The sequence below is a fragment of the Salvelinus fontinalis genome, chromosome 27, assembly GCF_029448725.1.
Source record: "Salvelinus fontinalis isolate EN_2023a chromosome 27, ASM2944872v1, whole genome shotgun sequence".
Lineage (NCBI taxonomy): Eukaryota > Metazoa > Chordata > Actinopteri > Salmoniformes > Salmonidae > Salvelinus > Salvelinus fontinalis.
Window position 1 is genome coordinate 8,458,844 of NC_074691.1, and position 23,653 is coordinate 8,482,496.

At 42.8% G+C, this 23,653-nt stretch overlaps 1 protein-coding gene and 2 pseudogenes across 1 annotated transcript; all 3 read left to right on the forward strand.

Moving 5' to 3' along the window:
• Positions 1–4,350: 4,350 nt before the first annotated feature.
• LOC129824970 (uncharacterized) lies at positions 4,351–12,699 on the forward strand. Its single transcript, XM_055884575.1, has 5 exons — positions 4,351–5,057; positions 9,698–9,800; positions 9,977–10,105; positions 10,198–10,383; positions 12,364–12,699. Exons 1-5 carry the CDS (start codon positions 4,906–4,908, stop codon positions 12,697–12,699), a joined length of 906 nt encoding a protein of 301 aa, XP_055740550.1. The 5' UTR covers positions 4,351–4,905.
• Positions 12,700–13,333: 634 nt separating this feature from the next.
• LOC129824969 (uncharacterized) lies at positions 13,334–15,839 on the forward strand (annotated as a pseudogene).
• Positions 15,840–15,915: 76 nt separating this feature from the next.
• LOC129825633 (cilia- and flagella-associated protein 206-like) lies at positions 15,916–21,838 on the forward strand (annotated as a pseudogene).
• The last annotated feature ends 1,815 nt before the right edge of the window (positions 21,839–23,653 follow it).

Consider the following 23,653-nt stretch of genomic DNA (forward strand, 5'->3'; position numbering starts at 1 on the left):
AATTGTTTCTGTAGTTGGAAACAGATAAGATTAGCATTCCTGAAACATTATTTTGTTGAAATATAATTTGATCTTTGAAAAATTAAGCAAATTGATTTCACCTAAATTGGCTATTTTAGGATTCATATAATCTTCAATAAATATAGTTCCGAACATCCAATTTGGACCACCGGGCTTCTCCATGCATCGCACCGACAGAGATGAACACCTCTCTGGGAAGAGGAAGGGCCGGGTTGTATGCTTCCTGATCAATGACTCATGGTGTAATCATAACAGCATACAGGAACTCAAGTCCTTCTGCTCACCCGACCGAGAATTCCTCACAATCAAATGCCGGCCATATTACCTTCCATGAGAATTCTCTTCACTTATCGTCACAGCTGTGTACATTCCCCCTCAAGCAGACACCAAGATGGCCCTAAAGGAATTTCACTGGACTCTATGTAAACTGGAAACCATTTTAACAAAGAAAATTTGAGAACAAGGCTACCTAAATTCTATCAGCGTATTGATTGCACTACGCTCGGGGGTAATACACTCGACAACTGTTACCACTTCCTCGATGCATACAAAGCCCTCCCTTCGGCAAATCCAACTACGACGCCATCTTGCTCCTACCGTCTTATAGACAGAAACTCAAACAGGATGTACCAGTGACTAGAACCATTCAACGCTGGTATGACCAATCGGAAATCCACGCTTCAAGATTGTTTTGATCACGAGGACTGGGATATGTTCCGGTCAGCCTCAGAGAATAACATCAACCTATATGCTGACTATGTGAGTGAATTTATAAGGAAGTGCATCTGAGATGTAGTACCCACTGACTATTAAAACCTCCTTTAACCAGAAACCGTGGCTGGATGGCGGCATTTGCACAAGACTGAAAACGCGAACCACCACATTTAACAATGGAAAGAGGTCTGGGAATATGGCTGAATATAAACAGTGTAGTTATTCCCTCCGTAAGGCAATCAAACAAGTGAAATGCCGGTACGGGGACAAAGTGGAGTCGCAATTCACGACTCAGACACAAGACGTTTGTGGCAGGGTCTACAAGAAATCACGGACTACAAAAAGAAAACCAGCCACTTCACGGACGCCGACGTCCCGCTTACAGACAAACTAAGCACCTTTGCCCGCTTTGAGGATAATACAGTGTCACTGTCGCGGTCCACTAACCAGAACTACGCCCTCTCCTTCTCCGTGGCCGATGTGAGTAAAATATTTAACCGTGTTAACCCTCACAAGGCTGCTGTCCCAGACGGCCTCCCTAGCCACGTCCTCCGAGAATGCGCAGACCAGCTGGCTGGTGTGTTTACGGACATATTCAATCGCTCTCTATCCCAGTCTGCTGTCCCCACATGCTTCAAGATGGCCACCATTGTTCCTGTACCCAAGAAGGCAAAGATAACTGAACTAAATGACTACCACCCTGTAGTACTCACTTCTGTCATCATGAAGTGCTTTGAGAGACCAGTCAAGGATAGTCACCTCCACCTTACCGGCCACCCACTTCAGTTTGCATACCGCCCTAACAGGTCCACAGACGATGCAATTGCCATCACACTGCACATTGCCCTATCCCATCTGGACAAGAGGAATACATATGTAAGAATGCTGTTCATTGACTACAGCTCAGCATTCAACACCATAGTACCCTCCAAGCTCATCATCAAACTGGAGGCCCTGGGCCTCAACCCTGCCCTGTGTAATTGGGTCATGGACTTTCTGATGGGCCGACCCCAGGTAATGATGGTAGAAAACTTCTCCACTTCGCTGACCCTCAACACTGGGGCCCCACAAGGTTGTGTGCTCAGCCCCCTCTTGTACTCTCTGTTCACCCACGACTGCATGGCCATGCACGCCTCCAACTCAATCATCAAGTTTGCAGACGACACAACAGTAGTAGGCTTCATTACCAACAATGACGAGACAGCCTACAGGGAGGAGGTGAGGGCACTCGGAGTGTGGTGTCAGGAAAACAACCTCTCACTCAACGTCAACAAAGGAGAAGATTGTGGACTTCAGGAAACAGCAGAGTGTCACGCCCTGACCTTAGAGATCTTTTTTATGTCTCTATTTTGGTTTGGTCAGGGTGTGAGTTGGGGTGGGCATTCTATGTTTTGTGTTTCTATGATTTTCAATTTCTATGTTTTGGCCGGGTATGGTTCTCAATCAGGGACAGCTGTCTATCGTTGTCTCTGATTGGGAACCATACTTAGGTAGCCTTTTTTCCCACCTGTTTTTGTGGGAAGTTGACTTTGTTTAGGGCACATAGCCTTTGAGCTTCACAGTTTGTTTTGTATTGTTTATTGTTTTGTTGGCGTCAGTTCTAAAATAAAGAGAAAATGTACGCTCACCACGCTGCACCTTGGTCCGCTCCTTTCAACAGCCGTGACACAGAGGGAGCACCCCCCTTTCCATATCGAAGGGACAGTAGTGGAGAAAGTGCGAAGTTTTAAGTTCCTCAGCGTACACATCAACAACAAACTGAAATGGTCCACCCACACAAACAGTGTGGTGAAGAAGGTGCAATAGTGCCTCTTCAACCTCAGGAGGCTGAAGAATTTGGGCTTGTCACCCAAAACCCTGACTAACTTTTACAGATCCACATTCGAGAGCATCCTGTCGGGCTGTATCACAGCCTGGTATGGCAACTGCTCCGCTCTCAACCTCAAGGCTCTCCAGAGGGTAGTGCGGTCTGCACAATGCATCACCGGGGGCAAACTACCTGCCCTCCATAACACCTATAGCACCCAACATCACAGGAAGGCAAAAAATATTAAAGACAACCACCCGAGCCACTGCCTGTTCACACCGCTACCATCCAGAAGGCGAGGTCAGTACAGGTGCATCAAAGCTGGGACCGAGAGACTGAAGAATAGCTTTTATCTCAAGGCATCAGACTGCTAAACAGCAATCACTAACTCAGAGAGGCTGCTGCTTACATGGAGATCCAATCACTGGCCACTTTAACAAATGGATCACTAGCCACTTTAAACAATGCCACTTTAGTAATGTTTACATATCTTACATTACTCATATATGTACAGTTGAAGTCGGAAGTTTACATACACTTAGGTTGGAGTCATTCAAACTCGTTTTTCAACCACTCCACAAATTTCTTGTTAACCAACTATAGTTTTGACAAGTCGGTTAGGATATCTACTTTGTGCATGACACAAGCATTTTTCCAACAATTGTTTACATACAGATTATTTCATTTATAATTCACTGTATCACAATTCCAGTGGGTCAGAAGTTTAAATACACTAAGTTGACTGTGCCTTTTAAACAGCTCGGAAAATTCTAGAAAATGATGTCATGGCTTTAGAAGCTTCTGATAGGCTAATTGACATAATTTGAGTGGATGTATTTCAAGGCCTACCTTCCAACTCACTGCCTTTTTGCTTGACATCATGGGAAAATCAAAAGAAATCAGCCAAGACCTCAGAAAAAAATTGTAGACCTCCACAAGTCTGGTTCATCCTTGGGAGTAATTTCCAAGCGCCTGAAGGTACCACGTTCATCTATACAAACAATAGTACGCAAGTATAAACACCATGGGACCACGCAGCCATACCGCTCAGGAAGGAGACGCATTCTGTCTCTTAAAGATGAACGTACTTTGGTGCGAAAAGTGCAAATCAATCCCAGAACAGCAGCAAAGGACCTTGTGAAGATGCTGGAGGAAACGTGTACAAAAGTATCTATATCCACAGTAAAATAATGTTGCATGAATGCTAATGTTCTGTTTCTAACTATAGAAACTATTTCAGAACAATCTGTGATGGTGGGTGTTCCATGGTAGATTTAGTTCATCTATCTGGAGAGAAGAGTGTGCAGTCAGTGGCCATTTCTCATTTGGGAAAAAGTCTGTCCTCTGTCCTCCACCCTCTCCTCTGTCCTCTCTCTGTGAGTCGGAAACCGATAAGTGGTCGAAGAGATGCCAATTCGATGCCAATTCGTTAGTAGGTGAACGGACGAGTCCTCCCCTCTAGCCACCTTTCATCAGGATAGTCATGTGGGTCCTTCGTGGAAGAGTTTTGAAGTCTGCCACACCCCCTTTCAATCTGCTTTTGTTTTGTCTAAGGAGAAAAACATGTACACATTTAAAACGATAAGTAGCAAATTGTTTAAAATGTCTTGCACATCTAACTTAATTTATCACTTCACACTTATTTTGGGATTCACCCCGTAAATGGAATTTACTGACATGCGAGTGAAGGAGTCTCATTTCATACAAGCGCATTTTCGTCCATGTTTCCTCTTCTCGATTTACCTTTTTCAAAAGGAGGTGAGAGAGGACTGAGGAGACAGGAGTTGAGCAAATCCAATTGAGAAAAGGCCAGTGATTCAACTGTCATCCTGTATGGAGATCTTTCAGTCATTAATCCATTCATGCGTTTCAGTGATGCAGCCCCAGAGCCATTGTTTGTTACCTTGGTGAAGCTTGCAGAATTGCAGACTGCAATCAGTTGACCTCATTACCAAGTGAAAGGCGGCCCCCTCTCACCATTTGGTCATATTCACTCGTTCGACTGGGCATTCATCCATGTTGACAGTATTCATTAGTACTGTGAGGGCAGTCTGTTTTGCGACGCTATAATGAATGTTTTCGCATACTATACTGCGCTGTAACAGTAACTAAATGCACATTCTTGGCAAAACAATCTCCTCTATATTTTTAGTAGGTTATCAAACTTTAGGTTTGATATGGCTGTATATTTGGGTTGTATTTCGGAAATAATTGGTTTGTGGTTGTACAACTTAGACAAGTATATGAATAATGCTTTTCTGATGCAACAGGACTGACATCAATTTTTTTTACCTACTTTATAATCACCCTCTGATTTTTCCCTCTAACATCTCTTCTTGGACTTATGTTTATGCAGGAGATTGATGCCTTTGTCCAAGAGTTTCTCTCAGTGGTCCAGAGGCTCCCGTCGTGTATTTCCACCCTGCAGACACTCCAGACAGCCTATGCCCTCTGCCTTCACCGAACTGAATGACTTCTGTTACAGCAGCGAAGCCAAGTTCCAACTGCTGCGGAGGTGAGGGTCTCCATTTTCACCATTGCTCTCTCTTTCAGTTGGATATAACAAGGGCCTACTTTGGGTAGTACGGGTGTAAGCTAAGTTGATCTGCACCTATAGCACTGCTCACTTCCTACTGTAACGGTGCTTTTTAAGGGCTTAAGTTACCTGCCTCTCAAGTTGCAACGCCTGGTGAATGATCTACCTGTGTAGTTCCATGAATATAAGTTCTCTGCCCCTGTATTGACTGCCCCTGTATGTTTTATAAAGTTGATGGAATGGCTGTTTTTGTGGTGTAGAGAGCTGGGCTTGTATGAGCTGCTGAAGCACTGTGATCGTGTGGTGGAGAAGCTGCGCTACCCTGAGAATGACTCGTGCTATCAGGCCATGGCTGGGACGGCCCTTTTCACCCACACAGCCTTCAATATGCTGCAGAACTACAGCAGTTACTGTACTGTATAGCCGGGCCCAGTTTCCCGATAGCGATGGAACTTAGGCTTACGAGTGTTTTTTTTTTAACGATGCAGCTTTCCAACAAAACATGTTGCACGCGTTTCCTAAAACGCCACGCAGAGAGAACGTTCGCTAAGTGCGTCGAGGCATGTCGATACTGATCGGATCTAAGTAAATGGTCAGTATTTTCCCTTTCCAATCCCTCCTTAACGTTCAAATGATTCCACATTAGTGACGGATCAGCTCCTAGAGATATTATCACCTACAGTGCATTCGGATAGTATTCAGACCCCATGACTTTTTCCACATTTTATTACGTTACAGCCTTCTAAAATTCTAAAATTGATTCAATTGTTTTTTCCCCCTCATCAATGTACACACAATACCCCATAATGACAAAGCAAAAACTAGTTTTAGATTTTTTTGGCAAAAAAATAAATATATAGATATGTAAAAAATATATAGATATTACATTTACATAAGTATTCAGACCCTTTACTCAGTACTTTGTTGAAGCAGCTTTGGCAGCGATTACAGCCTCGAGTCTTCTTGGGTATGACGCTACAAGCTTGGCACGCCTGTATTTGTGTAGTTTCTCCCATGCTGCTCTGCAGATCCTCAAGCGCAGTCAGATTGGGTGGGGAGCGTCGCTGCACAGCTATTTTCAGGTCTCTTCAGAAATGTTGGGTTCAAGTCCAGCTCTGGCTGGGCCACCCAAGGACATTCAGAGACTTGTCCTAAAGCCACTCCTGCGTTGTCTTGGCTATGTGCTTAGTGTTGTTGTCCTGTTGGCAGGTGAAACTTCGCCCCAGTCTGAGGTCCTGATCGCTCTGGAGCAGGTTTTCATCAAGGTTGTCTCTGTACTTTGCTCTGTTTATCTTTCCCGCGATCCTGACTAGTCTCCCTGCTGCTGAATAACATACCCACAGCATGATGTTGCCACCACCATGCTTCGCCGTAGGGATGGTGCCAGGTTTCCTCCAGACGTGACTCTTGGTATTCAGACTAAAGAGTTGGTTGGTTTCATCAGACCAGATAATCTTGTTTCTCATGGTTTTTAGGTGCCTTTTGGCAAACTCCAGCGGGCTGTCATGTGCCTTTTACTGAGGAGTGGCTTCTGTCTGGCCACTCTACCACAAAGGCCTGATTGGTGGAGTGCTGCAGAGATGGTTATCCTTCTGGGAGGTGCTGCAGAATTGTTTTGCTATCCTTCCCCATTGTAGAATAATAGTGAAGACATCAAAACTATGAAATCACACATATGGAATCATGTAGTAACCAGCGAAGTGTTAAACAAATCAAAATATATTTTAGATTCTTCAAAGTAGCCCCCCTTTGCTCTAATGACAGCTTTGCACAATCTTGGCATTCTCTCAACCAGTTTCATGAGGAATGCTTTTCCAACTGTCTTTCCAGCACATTCTGAGCACTTGTTGGCTGCTTTTCCTCACTCCGTGGTCCAACTCATCCCAAACCATCTCAATGGGGTTGAGGTCAGGTGATTGTGGAGGCCAGGTCATCTTATGCAGTACTCCCTCACTCTCCTTGGTCAAATAGCTCTTACACAGCCTGGCGGTGTGTTTTGAGTCATTGTCCTGTTGAAAAACAAATTATAGTCCCACTAAGCGCAAACCAGATGGGATGGCATATCGCTGCAGAATGCTGTGGTAGCCATGCTGGTTAAGTGTGCCTTGAATTCTAAATAAATCGCTGACCGTGTCACCAGCAAAGCACCCCCACACCATCACACCTCTTTATGGTGTTCCACACTTCACGGTGGGAACCATGCATGCAAATATTATCCGTTCATCTACTCTGCGTCTCACAAAGACACGGTGGTTGGAACCAAAAATCTAAAATTTGGAAACTCCAAACCAAAGGACAGTTTTCCACTGGTCTAATGTCCATTGCTGGTGTTTCTTGACCCAAGCAAGTCTCTTTATTATTATTGGTATCCTTTTAGAAGTGGTTACTTTGTGTGAATCAGGCCTTCGAATTGTTGCAGTCTCCTCTGAACAGTTGTTGAGATGTCTGTTATTTGGGGCGGCAGGGTAGCCTAGTGGTTAGAGCGTTGGACTAGTAACCGAAAGGTTGCAAGTTCAAATCCCCGAGCTGACAAGGTACAAATCTGTCGTTCTGCCCCTGAACAGGCAGTTTAACCCACTGTTCCTAGGCTGTCATTGAAAATAAGAATTTGTTCTTAACTTAGTTAAATAAAGGTATAAAAACACTTGAACTCTGTGACGCATTTATTTGGGGTGCAGTTAACTCTAATGAACTTATCCTCTGCAGCAGAGTTAACTCTGGGTCTTCCTTTCCTGTGGCGGTCCTCATGAGAGCCAGTTTCATCATAGCGCTTGATGGTTTTGACTGACTGTCTTGCTTTTTTGAGCTGTTCTTGTCATAACATAACAGACTTGGTCTTTTACCCAATTGTTGTATTTTAATTTAACCTTTTATTTAATTAGGCAACAAAGAACAAATTCTTATTTACAATTGCCAAACCCGGACGATGCTGGGCCAATTGTGCGCTGCCCTATGGGACTCCCAATCACAGCTGGATGTGATACAGCCTGGAATCGAACCAGGGACTGTAGTGACGCCTCTTGCTGAGATGCAGTGCCTTGGACCGCTGCGCCACTCGGGAGCCCAAATAGGGCTGTCTTCTGTATACCACCCCTACCTGGTCACAACGCAACTGATTGGCTCAAATGCATTAAGAAGGAAAGAAATTCCATAAATTAACTTTTAACAAATCACACCTGTTCATTGAAAAGCATTCCAAATGACTATCTCATGAAGCTTGTTGAGAGAATGCCAAGAGTGTGCAAAGCTGTCAAGGCAAAGGGTGGGCAACTTTGACGAATCTCAAATAAACAAATCAAAATATATTTTCGAACACTTTTTTGGATACTACATGATTCCATATGTGTTATTTCGTAATGTAGAAAATAGTAAAAATACAGAAACTCTTGAATGAGTAGGTGTGTCAACTTTTGACTGGTACTGTAGGTCTGTAGCCTATACCGTTTATCTTTTAATACAGTCATCTCTGGTTTAATCTGCCGCGTCTTTATATCCTTTGCCATGTTATGCAAAAAAATGGGCAAGTTTACTTTTTGTCCAGCGGTCACAAAGACGGATGAACATTTTGATTTTGCGTTTAGCGGAGATCTTCTGTGTATAAAGTGACGTGGAAGGCCAAAAAAAGCATCAAACGACGTACTTAGCTGTTCCTCGACTGGTCTGAGGCAGTCGTAAAATAACAAGCGTTTTCAAGATCAACTTTGGTAACGATGGTTTTGAGAAAATGTGAACTTGACATGCAACAATTTAAGATTTTACTTAGTTACAGTTCGTATAAGGAAATTAATTTTAATTAATTAATTAGGCCCTAATCTATGGATATCACATGACTGGGAATCTGTTGGTCACAGATATCTTAAAAGAAAAAAATGGGCCTCAGGATCTCGTCACGGTATCTTTGTGCACTCAAATTGCCATCGATAAAATGCAATTGTGTTCGTTGTACTTAGTTTATGCCTGCCCATGCCATAACCTCACCGCCACCGTGGGGCACACTGTTCACAGCTTTGACAGCGTTTCGCTTATACGACGCCATACACGTGAGTCCGGTTGGATGTACTGCCAAATTCTCTAAAACAACGTTGGAGTTGGCTTATGTTCTCAGGCATCAGCTCTGGTGGACATTCCTGCAGTCAACATGCCAATTGCACGCTCCCTCAAAAGTTGAGACATCTGTTGTCTTTTATTGCCCCCAGCACAAGTTTCACCTGTGTAATGATCATGCTGTTTAATCAGCTTCTTGCTATGCCACACCTGTCAGGTGGATGGATTATCTTGGGAAAGGAGAAATGCTCACTAACAGGGATGTAAACAAATGTACATGGGACCAACACTTTACATGTTCTGTAGATTTTTTGTTGTTCAGTGTAGCTTTTGGAAAACCAGGCCCAGGTAGAGTGCTTAACCAGTACATTTTGACCAATCATTTAGAGGGAGGAGTATGGTGTGAGTTTAAATGTATTGTTGAGGAGACCAATTATGCATTTTACACACATTTCTAACTTTCTATGCAAAGCTGTCAATGGATACATTATGCTGTTCTATTTCAAGGTTCAGCATAGTAGTCTTCTACAATAAGTGTTTTCCACAGGTTTAAGGTCTCTTGTCTTTGTTGAAAGGATAACTGCAGCTGCCGAAAAAATAGAGTTGCTGTGGCAACAGGCCTTCTCTAAGGCCCACCTCCAGGTGCAGGTCTACCAGCTGCGTGATGAGGCACAGCAGGTGGGTTATAATACATAACAATTACTCCAGGGTTGTGTTCATTAGGGCACGCAACAGAAAATATTTGTGCATAATATCCTGTTAGTCCCTCACTGTTTTAAATGCCATTTGGTGCCCAATGAAAATGACCCATCATGTGTTTTTGTTTATTTTGGTTCATTTACCTCCACTTGCAGATAACTGAACAGATTAAAAGCTGTCAGAAAGAGAAGCTCCAGCCTTACAGAATAGAGATCGCTAAAGATGCGAGGAAGGCTGAGACGTTAACATCTGAATTTGAGGCATCCATCTATACACCTGCCATGGTAAATATAGGCTACTCTGATATTTTCCTCCTAAAATGGGTGCATTGACGTATTAAAGCTGCTGTATGGATGTCTTCTCTCCCTGCTGCCAGGCTCTAGTCCACTGTGCTGAGGATGTGATCCACACGTTAGCTGACACTCTGCCTCCTGGTGATGCCCAGACCAGGGAAGAGTGGGTGCAGGATCTGGACAGACTGAAGGAGAACTTCCACGCTGCTGTAGAGCTCCCTCATCAGACCCTCGGAGCAGTCGCTGACTTCTACCACTACTACACCAAAGTAGGTATTCTGTTGGAATGACCTTTTTGCTTAACAAGTCACATAATAAGTTGCATGGACTCACTCTGTGCAATAATAGTGTTTAACATGGTTTCTGAATGACTACCTCATCTCTGTACCCCACACATACAATTACATGTAAGGCCCTTCAGTCAAGCCGTGCATTTAAACCACAAAGACCAGGGAGGTTTTCCAATGCCTCGCAAACAAGGGCACCTATTGGTAAATGGGTGTATTAAAAAATATATATATAAATACATTTTTAAAAAGCAAGCAGACATTGAATATCCCTTTGAACATGGTGAAGTTATTAATTACACTTTGGATGGTGTCGTCACTACAAAGGTACAGGCGTCCATCCTAACGCAGTTGCTGGTGAGGAAGGAAACCGCTCAGGGATTTTCCTATGAAGTCAATGGTGACTTTAAAACGGTTACTTTAATGGCTGTAGTAGGAGAACTGAGGATGAAACAACAACATTGTAGTTACTCCACAATACTAACCTAATTGACAGAGCGAAAAGGAAGCCTGTACAGAATAAAAAATATTACAAAACATGCATCCTGTTTGTAACACGTCACTAAAGTAAAACTGCAGAAAAGAAATTCTAAATTTTGTCCTGAATAAAATGTTTGTTTGTTATGTTTGTGGCAAAGCCAATGCAACACATTACGCAGTATCACTGTAATGGATTTCCTCTTCGTCTGAAGATGAGTAGCAAGGATCGGACCAATGTGCAGCGTGGTAAGTGTCCATAATTAGATTTAATAAAGAACGAATACAAAAAAACAAGAGAAATAAATGAAAACCGAAACAGTCCCGTATGGTACTAACACAGGAAACAATCACCCACAAAACACAATAGAAAACAGGCTACCTAAATATGGCTCCCAATCAGAGACAACGACTGACACCTGCCTCTGATTGAGAACCATACTAGGCCAAACACATAGAAATATAACATACAGAACAAAACATAGAAAAACAACATAGAATGCCCACCCCAACCCACGCCCTGACCAAACTAAAATAAAGACATAAAAAAGGAACTAAGGTCAGAACGTGACAATCACTCAATTCCTTCAAGCATAGTGGTGGCTGCATCAGGCTATTGGTATGCTTGTAATCGTTAAGGACTGAGGAGTTTTTCAGGATAAAAATTAACAATGGCTCTAAGCATAGGCGAAATTCTACAGGAAAACCTGGTTGTCTGCTTTCAACCAGATACTGGGAGATGAATTCACCCCTCAGCAGGACAATAACTTAAAACAAAAACACAAATGTACACTGGAGTCACAAGTCAGTTTGTCAAATTTCTGCCCTGCAAGAGCTGCCCCAGTCAAATGTAAGTGCTGTTATTGTGAAGAGGAAACGTATAGGAGCAACAATTTTGGAATGAGATGTTCGAAGAGTAGGTGTCCACATACTTTTTGTCATATAGTATGTATTAGTGTTTTATTGTTAAATTCTAACATTTGTAAAAAAATATATATATATTTTTTGACCTTAGAGTATTTTGTGTAGATAATTGACAAATTACAATTAAATCCATTTAAATACCACTTTATTACACAACAAAATTTGGAAAAAGTCAAGTGGTGTGACTACTTACTGAAGGCACTGTAAATGTGTTCCTGTAGGCCAGACTTGGATCATGGGACCACTTAAGCTAGTGAACTACAAAGTAGACCACTCCCCATACATTACAAATTAGATTCCATAAATTAGATTGTGGGTTTTTCCTCCAATTACAAAATGCACTGGTCAACAAACAACCATTTGTACTGTTTTCGTTGACTCCCTGCACATTTGTAAGAAAGTATTGTTTTTACAAGACTGAACAGGGATTTAACTTAATGCAAAGCAATTGTTTATCTTGTTTAGTGGTCTTTAAATCGTAATAGATACCCCATCAGCTGGTTATCTCCACTATTATTGTTATTGTTAAATCAATAACAATGTTATTGTTCTGTTTTCCAGATGTCCTCCAGTGATTTAAAAGCGGCGGGTGTCCTAGGTCTTGATGACACTCTTGACTCTGCCGACACTGACAGCCATAGTGAATGTAGGTTATCAGAGGCAGCCAGTGAAACTGAGGCATCAGAATGCAGCATGAGCCACAATGGAAGGCCGATGGAGAACGGGCCGACGGGGTTGAGGCCCCCTCAAACCAACAGGGGACAGTTCCTGAAGGAGCTTAAAGGACTGCACATTCTAGATGAGCTCATCATGGAGGAGAACCTCAAGATCCACAAGCTCAGACAAGCTGAGAACGAGAGCCTTGATGAAAAGCCCCCTCAATTGGCGGGCTCTTGAATTACGTGCAAGGAGAGGCAGGTGTTTCTATTCGAACTCGAAAGGGAGAAAAGGGAAGTGGAGAGGATGGAAAAGAACCTAGCTAAAGAGTTGACCAAAGGATGTCAACTCACGAAGAGGATAAGCAGAACCAGGAAAGCGAAATGCTCTATAATGGACAGGACTTCTAAACTGAATAACTTGGAGGTTAGTGCTCTCTATGATGATCTTATATCAGACGATAGAAGCTAACACCTCAACGTAAAGCACTTGCCAACCCTGCCCAAAGACACCATAAATCTTGATCCTAATGAATCCCTCGTTATTACTGCAACCTTTTCTGCCATAATGCCTGTATCACAAGACTCTGTTCAAAGTGTAAATGGTCAGTCTCCACATGCGGACTCTAGTATATCTGGCTGTGGTGATGCCATGGTAGAAGTAGATGCTCCCAGCCATAGTGAGTTCACGGAGCCCAGAGCATCACAACCGATCTTAACTCCACCACAAAGCTATTCGGATCCCAGTGAATTTATTGAAGAGGTTGGAATCCAACACCAAGAGGGTACAGATGAGGAAGGCTTAGATTTCAGATTGGTGTACAAATTGCAGTTTCCCCAAGAGGCCACCTTGACACCTGAAATGTGCCCAGAACATGGAGTATTTGACCCGAGTTGGAATTATAACCCCCCCGGTGCCTAAACCAAGAAAGGCATCACTTCCTGTGAATGACAAAGGGCAAGAACTCAACATCTCTACGGAAACCATGTATTTAACCCTCTGCCCTGATAGTGATTCAGACCCTGACCCTAGACTCGCACCACAAGTCATGCCAGAGTTCAGTACTCATCCGAAACCTAAAGGGCGAAGCCTCAAACCTGTGAAGGAGCACAGCAATAACCACAACAACAAACCCCTCACAGCTCAACAGGCATCCTTATGCAATAACCCTTTGGAGTCCCATGAACAGTCCTCTCTAGACAATTCCTCTGTTGAATCAATATTAACACCTGTTGACTCTGCCAGTGTTCAGATAGAAATCCAGACAGAAATCCACCTCTCCCAGATATTTGAGGATATTTCAATGGCACGTTCTTGGTCTAATTCTGAAGAGCTACCTCGTATGTTTGCTGAAGGGATATCTGGATCATGTGAACCAAGCGAAGCTGATGAGTGGAGAGAAGTAGAGAGCCCTGATGGGTTTCAGAGGTGTAGGACTGCAAGGAGGGCCATCTCTAGGTCACCTGTCAATCAACCCAATGTCCAAATAACCACCAGAGACGTAAGGATTAGTAGTTGTTGGGAGAGACATTCACGTTATTCACCATTTGAATATTTTGCGTTCCTTCAGTTAAATGGGAAGTATTATATCTCTGAACTTGTATTTACAGATTACCAATTTCAAGACTCCAATAGTGCTGGACACAGGGTCTGGTTTGATGAAAGCAGGGTTTGCTGATCAGGACCTCCCAAATACTATATTTCCAAATATCATTGGGCTGCCTAAATAAGAGGTAATTGTATGAGCAAAGTATTTGGTGTTTGTCCTCGGTCATGTGGCTATTCATATGCTAGGCCGCCACCATACGTTTCCCTACATGGAGACTGGCTTTCTGATTTGCCTATTGTTTTGTCAACAGGAAATAATGAATGGCAACTTTGAACGGGAGACTTTCATTGGACATGAGGCTCAACACATGAGAGGAGTCCTGGCACTGAAGTATCCCATGAGAAACGGAATTATAAGCAACTGGGATGAAATGGAGAAGGTTTGTCTACTGTTGACATAATTCTATCCCATGGATGTTCTGATGAAGCTGGAGTTGCCTCACTGGTCTCGTTTCAGATTTGGCACCACACGTTCCAGCAGCCTGCAGGTCGATCCAGACGACCACCCTGTCCTATTGACCGAGGCAGCCATGAACCAGCTAGGAGAACCGCCAGCGCATGGTGGAATTTATGTTTGATTGCTTTAACGTTCCCCTCGCCTATGTGGCCATGCAGGCAGTGCTGGCGCTCTACGCAGCAGGGAGGTCCACAGGTAAACTAACTTTTATCTAATTTGTTGGTGTTAGTAAATATACAGTGGAATCAGTTAATATATGAATCCATCTAATCCAGTGATTATATTCCTGAGTAAAGGATTGCATGCTTTCACTCTTGTTTAAAGTTAAAATCTAGGAGATTGCTAACAATCTGGGAGAGAAATAATGTATTTTTGCTTTAATAATGGATAAGAAGGCTAATCATTGTAGCCTTTTTCTTCAAATAGGTGTAGTGTTTGATTCTGGGGATGGAGTGAGTCATAGTGTGCCAGTGTTTGAGGGATACTGTCTACCTCACGCAGTGCAGCTCTTCACCCTGGCTGGCCAGGATGTTACAATGCACCTTAAAATGGTATTTGATAACAGTTTATGTCTTTTTTTTACAGGGACTCTGTCAAATATACTCATTTGGTCAATAAAACAGTTAGTTATATTCACCTTTGTTTTCTGATATCCTGTGTCCCAGCTTCTGCAGGAGCAGGGAGTGTGCATGCGCACTTCTGCCAAGATGGAGATTGTGAGAGAGATAAAGGAGAAATGCTGCCGGGTGGCCCAGGACTATGAATCGGAGTTAACCTGTGGGAGGTCGGATAGCAGTGAGATGTATTACACCATGCCCGATGGACAGGTCGTCCACCTCAGCACAGAGCGGGTTCAGGTAAGCCTCTAACCGACCCCCTGTATTCCCCCTTTTTAAGAACACATGCCCTTATGAGTGTTGATGGTTAAGTGATCTGCTGCTATGTATTGAGGAAAATGAGACTAAGAACTGCAAGTGTTTAACTCTGCAAACAGCTTTTGATTATGGTACTACCAAGTAAGCCATTGGATGGCCACCAGGGGTCAGCTATGATCTGTTAATCAGTGACAAATTCCATCCACAGTGCTCCTGAGATACTGTTTAAGCCAGATCTGATTGGACGAGACCATTACGGAGTATTTTCAAGTCAATCCTCCGGCGGAGATTTTGGGGAACATTGTCCTATCAGGTACATAGTTTTGCTTTATCAGTTGCTGAATACTTGTCCACTCATCCACCCATGTCTACTACTGTGTCCCAAATGTCACCCTATTCCTATGTAGTGGTCAAAAGTAGCCATTTGACACAGCCTTAAAGTCTAATTTCCTCTGTGAAGGTGGATATGCATTGTTGGCTGGACTGCCTGAGCGGCTTCAGAGTGAAATTAGAACCATGGTGCCTACAGACTTGAGGGTGTGTGTGCGTGTGACCAGCCCTAAGGACAGAGATTTCTCTGCTTGGAGTGGAGGTGCAGTGCTAGCCAACTTGTCGTCCTTTGACTCAGCCTGGATCAGCCAAGAGGAATATGAGGAACATGGCCCACAGATCGTCTTCAGGAAGTGCTTCTGAGCTGCACTCATCATCTGGACTGGATGGTCCTGAAATGGATGGTGCAATATAGCTCTACTACATAATGACAGACTTTTCTTTTGGTCGAGAGGACATTTCAGCACTGAAGCTTCCAACACTCTATTACTTTGAGTGTGATATCAAATGTTTCTACTGTTGTCAGGCAGATTAGACAATAGTTGGGAATGTTCTGATTCATGCTTAGTGACATAAATCCTGACTCGAGACAGTTGCATTCCTTAAATTGATGTCTTCTTTCAAAGATGTCCTGAGGATGTCCAAAGATTTACTTAGAATCCTCTTATCAGGGTCTGGCCACATGTAAAGAAAGATTACAGATTTGTACGCGCGATTCAGAACAGGTTTGAACATATTTCTCCTCTGTGTGCCTCTTGAAATATTTGTTTGTTTCCCCACCCTTCTCTCCTCTTTTCAAATTGTTTGGGTGGGTGGTGGTGGTGTTGGGGGGGGGGGGGGGGGGGGGGGGGGTAGCATATGAACCAGGTATTTTGGTGATGGTAGGGAAACGAATCTACTTTATTTAAACGCCCATTTGATCATTCTTCTCAGTTTCTGAGAAACTACTACATATGCCATGGTTTTGGCAAGGTCCATGACATAACTGTACATGATGGCCAAATTGTAATAGTTTTCTGTACATTTGATTAGCTTTCTTCATTTTATCTGGAAATAACTTCAACCTAAAATGTGCATGTTCATCTTTTCAGTGTTAACTTGGTGAAAGGTAAGTTACTGTACTTTCCCCTCCAAGACGTGGAGCTAAATCAATGCAGGTGAAGTGTTGAGTATGTGCAGTATGTTGATACTGCCACCACACCTAAATGGTAGGCTGACTGTTTTCATTTTACTTCTCCATTTGAGTTGTCCCTCTTGACTCGCCACGTAACCGTATTCAATGTTGCATGTCCCAAAATAAAGGCCTATAACACAAGTCCTGTAGCCTAGTGGTTAGAGCGTTGGACTAGTAACCGAAAGGTTGCAAGATCGAATCCCTGAGCTGACAAGGTGAAAATCTGTCGTTCTGCCCCTGAACAAGGCGGTTAACCCACTGTTCCTAGGCCGTCATTGAAAATAGGAATTTGTTCTTAACTGACTTGCCTAGTTAAATAAAAAAGAATGTGCATTGATCTTTTATACCTACATTTTTGTTTGTTTGTGAAGGGTCCCTTTGATTCAATTCACAACGTCACCTATTCTTGACTCGGGTACATGTTTGTTCACAATATAGACGAGTATTGATCAATCTTTCTACGTTTTGTAATGAATTGGGCATATCTGTTAAGTGCATGTTTTTCTACTATAAAAGTGTTTTGACAGCAAATACCCTAACTTGATGAACGTTGTATGTTGATTCATTGCGGCTATGACTTTCCCATTTGATGGGTACCTTGTCCTCTTCCAAAAGAATGGCCTGTTCATATGGATACTATTGACACGCAATTGGCCTTGTTAGTTTAGACTTTGCAGCATTTTGATAAACCTCCGTATCAACCCCATTTTACTGACAGTAGACCTACTACCCAGTGTATGATTCACGTGTTACTTAACCAGTCTTTGACGCACCATTTTTACATGTACTCTTCTGTGTTTTTTCAGAACTGCCATGTGTTTTTCTACTCTAAAGAAGTGGGGTTGCCATGTGGTCTTAAGTGGAAGTCTGTAATCAACCCCTGTGAAATGGAAAGGCCTTATCCAAGGGCTAAAATATGGAGACCGATAAATACTCAGCTCATTGACGTTAGTTCTTGGTCAGAGGTTGAGTTGAAGTTCCAGCGTCTCCTTTTCGAACTGTACATTCCATGCTTGAGTCTTGCTACCTTCATCTAGACCAAGTTGTGTATGTAATGTCTGTTTTTATCAAAATGTATCTTGTTTCCATTATGTCCTGCATGACAACGTTATGCAAAGTCAATTTTTTAAATTAGCATTTAATGACATGGAGTGAATGAGAAGGCCAGTAAGATATGTGCGTTATGCTAGCTACTACTGTTACAACATTGCAACTTTTACATCCTGTGGCTCATGCAGTGTTACATTGATTACCATGGCAACCATCATTGAACCATGAAGATGTGGTGCAGAAGTGGGGAATTTCCATGGTCTCTAGTGTAGCTTGCAGGCTAAAAACATGTCTGGTACTCGACCAGAAAGTGTAATTAAAAAACATAATTTGAGAAATTGCTCAAGAATGTGCAGGAAAGGGGGCATTGTGTCGGCAACGCTAGTGGCTTACATGGTGGGTCCCTGGCTTACGATACTGCACAAAAATATAAACACGTCAAATCAAAGTTTATTATTATTATTTCTCTCATTTTATGCACACATTTGTGTTAATGAGTTCTTCTTTGCCATGATAATTCATCCACCTGACAGGTGTGGCATATCAAGAAGTTGATTAAACAGCATGATCATTACACAGGTGCACCTTGTGCTGGGGACAATATAAGGCCACTCTAAAATGTGCAGTTTTGTCACACAACACAATGCCACAGATGTCTCAAGTTTTGAGGGAGCGTGCAATTGGCATGCTGACTGCAGGACTGTCCACCAGAGCTGTTACTCTGCCTCCAACGTCGTTTTAGAGAATTTGGCAGTACATCCAACCAGCCTCACAACTGCAGACCACGTGTAACTACGCCAGCCCAGGACGTCCACATCTGGATTCTTCACCTGCAGGATCGTCTGAGACCAGCCACCCGGAGAGCTGGTGAAACTGAGGAGTATTTCTGTCTGTAGTAAAGCCCTTTTGTGGGGAAAAACTCATTCTGATTGGCTGGGCCTGGCTCCCAAGCACCCATGGCTGTGCCCTTGTCCAGTCATGAAATACATATATTAGGGCATAATTTATTTATTTCAATTGATTGATTTCCTTATATGAACTGTTACTCAGTAAAATTGTTTAAATTGTTGCATGTTGCATTTATATACATTTTTTCAGTATAATTACTAACATGGCTAGCTTGTGTGATAAAGGCAAGCAGTGTCAGTGACAGTGTTTAGCTACTTTGTTAAATCAATGTTTTTCCTATTCGGTAAAAATGTTGTGTTGGACCCACAAGATCTATTCAAAGTTGATCGGACTCTTCCCCAGCAAGATGTTAGAACTACTGGAAGTGTGTAGATTCACTCCATTTCATTATAACAACCAGGTTTGGCTGGTATCATGCCTGAGATCTCCGAGCAATGGGCACATCGTCATCAGTGTTGTTCTTTACAGTGCAACGTAATTGGGGGCTTTAAAATGCTCAAAGGATGTATAAACCAACGTTTGATTCATATGGCCTACTAACTAAACCCTATCTATGTTGAGACATGAGGCCATTGTCAAGTACCTTCTAAAGACATGGCATACTGGTCTTGTACCTATTCATCAGTTTAGCAAAGGTCGTGTTTTGTGTCCCAGGTGAGTTCCTTGAGGATCACCAGCGGGTACTTCAGTCGAAGCTAGGCCCAGTGAGTCGAGAAATCCCTGACAGCCGAGTGAAAACACGTGAGGATCTGGAGGGCCTTTACCATAAGATTGTCAGTAATGTTCTGCTGAGCTCAGGTCTGGTTTCCCCCACAGACATCACAACAGTGCGAGAGGCTACAAGGGCTATTTCATTCTCATTTAGTACAAGTTAAAGTAGTCATCCTTAGTTGCTACATACATTTTTTGGACTTATAAATGAATTATATTTACCCATTGATTTTTGAAGAAAAATAAATTCCTTATGAGCATAGTTCAACTTGTCATACCGCATCAGAAACCAAAATATAAGCTTGTTTGACTTCAGTGTTTGTAATAAAAGTACATTTAAACAAACACTGTAAAGCCTAAAAATATGATTAAAACTCTAATGTTGATATCATGGATGGTCAATCCTTAAACCCATAGCGCTGTCTATGAATTTGAGTGCTTACATTTCTCCAGCCCCATCCCTCAGCTTTTTACCGGAACAGAGGTGGGGAGTATGCTTAGTTATTGCTTCAATTAAGGTATCCCTATTCACAAAGAAGGGAAAGTGCAAAATGGTAAGTTGTAATTACACTGGCCATGGAAGTGATAGTATTTACAATGTGGGAATCATCCCATTGTCCACCATTGACCAGTTTGTTCCTGTTTTGCTCACGCATGTACGTGTGTGTGTGTGTGTGTGTGTGTGTGTGTGTGTGTGTGTGTGTGTGTGCGTGTGTGTTTAGCAGCTGCCTTACAAATCATCTTTCCCCAGTTGGAGCTGGGGACCTTCATGTCCCTCATAAAGAAGGTCAAGGAGCAACAGCTCAACTGAGAACAAATAAGAACAATCTATAACATACAGCATAAAGTCTAGTAACCATCAACCCGCAACTAAAATGTCGCAAACAGAACAATGGAAAGCATGTGTATTACAGAATATACATTTGATCACTCTTAATTAAATATGAACTTTAGTCATCTTAAATATTCCCATTACAGGGCAGTTTCCCAGACACGGATTAAATCAAGTCCTACACTAAAAAGCAAGGGAATCTCCATTGAAAGTGCTCTTTAGTCCAGGGCTATGCTTAACCTATAGTATGTTTGGGAAACCGTCCCTTAATCTCTAGACCTCAACTCTCATACTATGTGTCCTCTTCCAGACCCATTTCACAGCTCTAGCAAAGTATTGATCAGGTTTTCAGGATGAGATGGTGCTGTTGAGCAGCCTCAGTAACATGATGGTGAACCTGCAGCCCTTCCTGGTTGCTTAGTTCCAGCTTTTCCCTGATGTTCAGTTGGAGGACATACTGGTGCCGGAGATCAAGAACGACGAGAAGAAAATGAAGGAGTCGTCAGGTAAGTATTGTGTTAACACCCTCACATTCCCCAACAGTATAGCTCTGCGTTTCTTACATCTCTATCATTAGCTGAAAACCATATTGACCCCCTTTGAGATCGAAACACAAGAGTATCTCTTGCCTCAGATAACAGCCGACTTTGACAAATTACCACTGCAATACAGGGGAATTTGTGGTTATACACCAGTGAAGGCTGCTGAGGTGAGGACGGCTCATAATAATGTCTGGAACGGAGTCAATGGAATGGTATCAACCACATTTCATGTGATTGCTCATGTGGCAGAGAAAGCAAAGCGGTCCCCTGAGCTTATCCAGCTCCTCCAACTGCCTGTGTCACTCCACATTCTGAGGTATGTTCACTTACAATATCATTATTCTTAAATTCCATCTTCAGAACTTGGCAGTGATATTTATTTTTTTACCAATGGTGCACTGAAATTCTGTCTCTGCAGATCCAGTCAGGGGAGAGACTGTTGGTAACAGCAGCACTCAGGTGGACACTTATTTGTTGGAAACCAACATTGTGAACTCGTACGAGTGGAATGAGTGGGAGCTGAGGAGAAAAGCAATCAAATTGGCCAGTGATTTAATTGACTCATTATTGAGTGTACTGTTCTATTTGATCAATGGTAGGGTTACCATGGTCTTCTTGCTTGGATCTTTTTTATTCAAGAAGGTAAACCTTTTAACAGTCTTATGTCCTGCCTTTTTTTTTCAAGACAATCTTCATAGTAAAGTGGCCCGCTCAATGCAGGCTCATCTAATTCACATGAGGAGGGATAATGTTACCCAAACCTACCTCCCTGATGATGGTGTGTGCCAGTGCAAGAGGGATGGCAAGAGCAACGTCCCCAAACCTCAGATGTTCCTGGCTGGTCTTCTAGGAGGGAAAACCAACACTACACATTTTTTTTTTTTTACTTGACCAGATCAGTTCATTAATAACTGTTATGTCTTCAAGTTAAAAAGATAACTTTGATCGAAATCCCAGTCTTTGATTTTTTAAAGAAATGGTTAGGCTCATTGAGCTCGGTGCTTACTGCCCACCAAAAGCTGTTGTGTCAGTAAAAGACACACACATCATGTCATATTGTTTGCACTGAGGATAACAAAGAGGGATACACTTGGTCAAAACAGTGTCTGCCAAAACTGTCCACATAGCGACTGTAGGAGTAGGCACATGCACACGACACAGCCAATGATGGGATGTAAAGTTTGCGGGGCATGACCTCCACCCACCGGTGGCCCGGCTTACTCCGACTTGAAAACAAGTGCACCCAACACACCTTTCCCCTCGTTGCATCCAGGGAACATTTTGCAGAGCTGTCACTAGCTAGCTAGCACAAGACTAGAACCAGGCATACAATGGTTTGAAGACTGGCTAGTTCCGACCTTATTCAGGGCCTTCGAGATTGATGACGAGGAGGAGACCTGGCTGACTACTGTGGCATGTTTTGTGAGCATAGAGAGGCCAGAGATAGCCAGACTAGTAAATTGGGCTGAGGAACAGAAGTTGGATATTGGAAAAATGCCATCAATGATTGTTCTGAAAACAATACAGCTGCATGAGTGTGGTGAGCGCATAGATGTGGTTATGGACAGTGAGAGAAAATAGCCGAATGCAGACGGTAGATGTGTGTTGAAGAAGAATGGCACCTAGTACTACAACAAACCATACTCCGATGGCTCTGAAATCTAAGACAAGAGTGAGGATGAATTACCTGCAAGTCTGAGCCTCGCCTAGATGGGAGTGACATTTTTTGGAGAAGTTGAAACCCTGCCTTTTTGCTGACCTATATGTAGTCAGGTTGGGTAGAAAATAAATTGGGTACTGTTAAATCGCTGAAAGTAGCTCGAAGTGTGAGGATTTTCTGTGTTTCTTCCCCCAGAAAGACGAGATATCTGACTTGCTTTACTCGCCGGAGCAGGGTGCCTTTGAAAAGAGAGATCACTGGGGTGGCGTTAAGTGTTGAAGTGGAGCAATTGAAATGTAAGATTCCCTGTGTCTGTGACGCCCTCCGTTTGGTGCGACGCAGATGCGGTGGTGTGCGTAGTAAAACTGAGAAGCCATTGTCTGTCCGATTGAGTTTTGAAGCGGTCTTTACCTGACAAAGTCATGTTAGGATACGTCAGTTGTCCAGTAAGAGCTTTTGTGCCGAACCCATTAAGCTGTTTTAGATGCCAAGCTTATGGTCATGTTGTAGCAGTGTGTAGGAGGGAGATTTCGAGATGTGTGCAGGAGGGCATGGAATAAAGGAATGTGTAGTATAGGTGTAAAAAACGGTGTGTTAATTGCGGAGGTGCCCATGTTGCTGGGGATCAGAAGTACTCTGTGCAAGAGTGCCAGGTTAAGCTTGCCAGGGTCAGAATAGAACAGAAGGAGTCATATCCCGAGGCAGTGGAGAGTAGAGGATGGGTCAAGGGTGAGTAGTAGGCCTAGGCCAATACAGAGTGATACGAATTAGTGCTTCGGTAAGGTTTGCTTTAGCATTCATTACCATGATTATCAACTGTACCGCAAAAATGGAACGTAAATAACAGAAAATGTGATGGCAGCTGCAGATAAGTACTTGGGTGTACAAGGTTTTACTTCAAAAGAGTTACAAGTTGTGTTGAACAAAAGAGCCCTGTCTTTATGAAATAGTGGCAGTGGTGTAAAGTACTTAAGTAAAACTACTTTAAAGTGCAACTTAAGTAGTTTTTTGGGGTATCTGTACTTTACTATTTATGTTTTTAACTA

Coding starts and splice junctions, on each gene's coding strand:
- LOC129824970 (XM_055884575.1), top strand. CDS start 4,906: ATGCCTTTGTCCAAGAGTTTCTCTCAGTGGTCCAGAGGCTCCCGTCGT. Junction 5,058..9,697: donor AAGTTCCAACTGCTGCGGAG/GTGAGGGTCTCC, acceptor CTTTGTTGAAAG/GATAACTGCAGCTGCCGAAA. Junction 10,384..12,363: donor TCTACCACTACTACACCAAA/GTAGGTATTCTG, acceptor TCTGTTTTCCAG/ATGTCCTCCAGTGATTTAAA.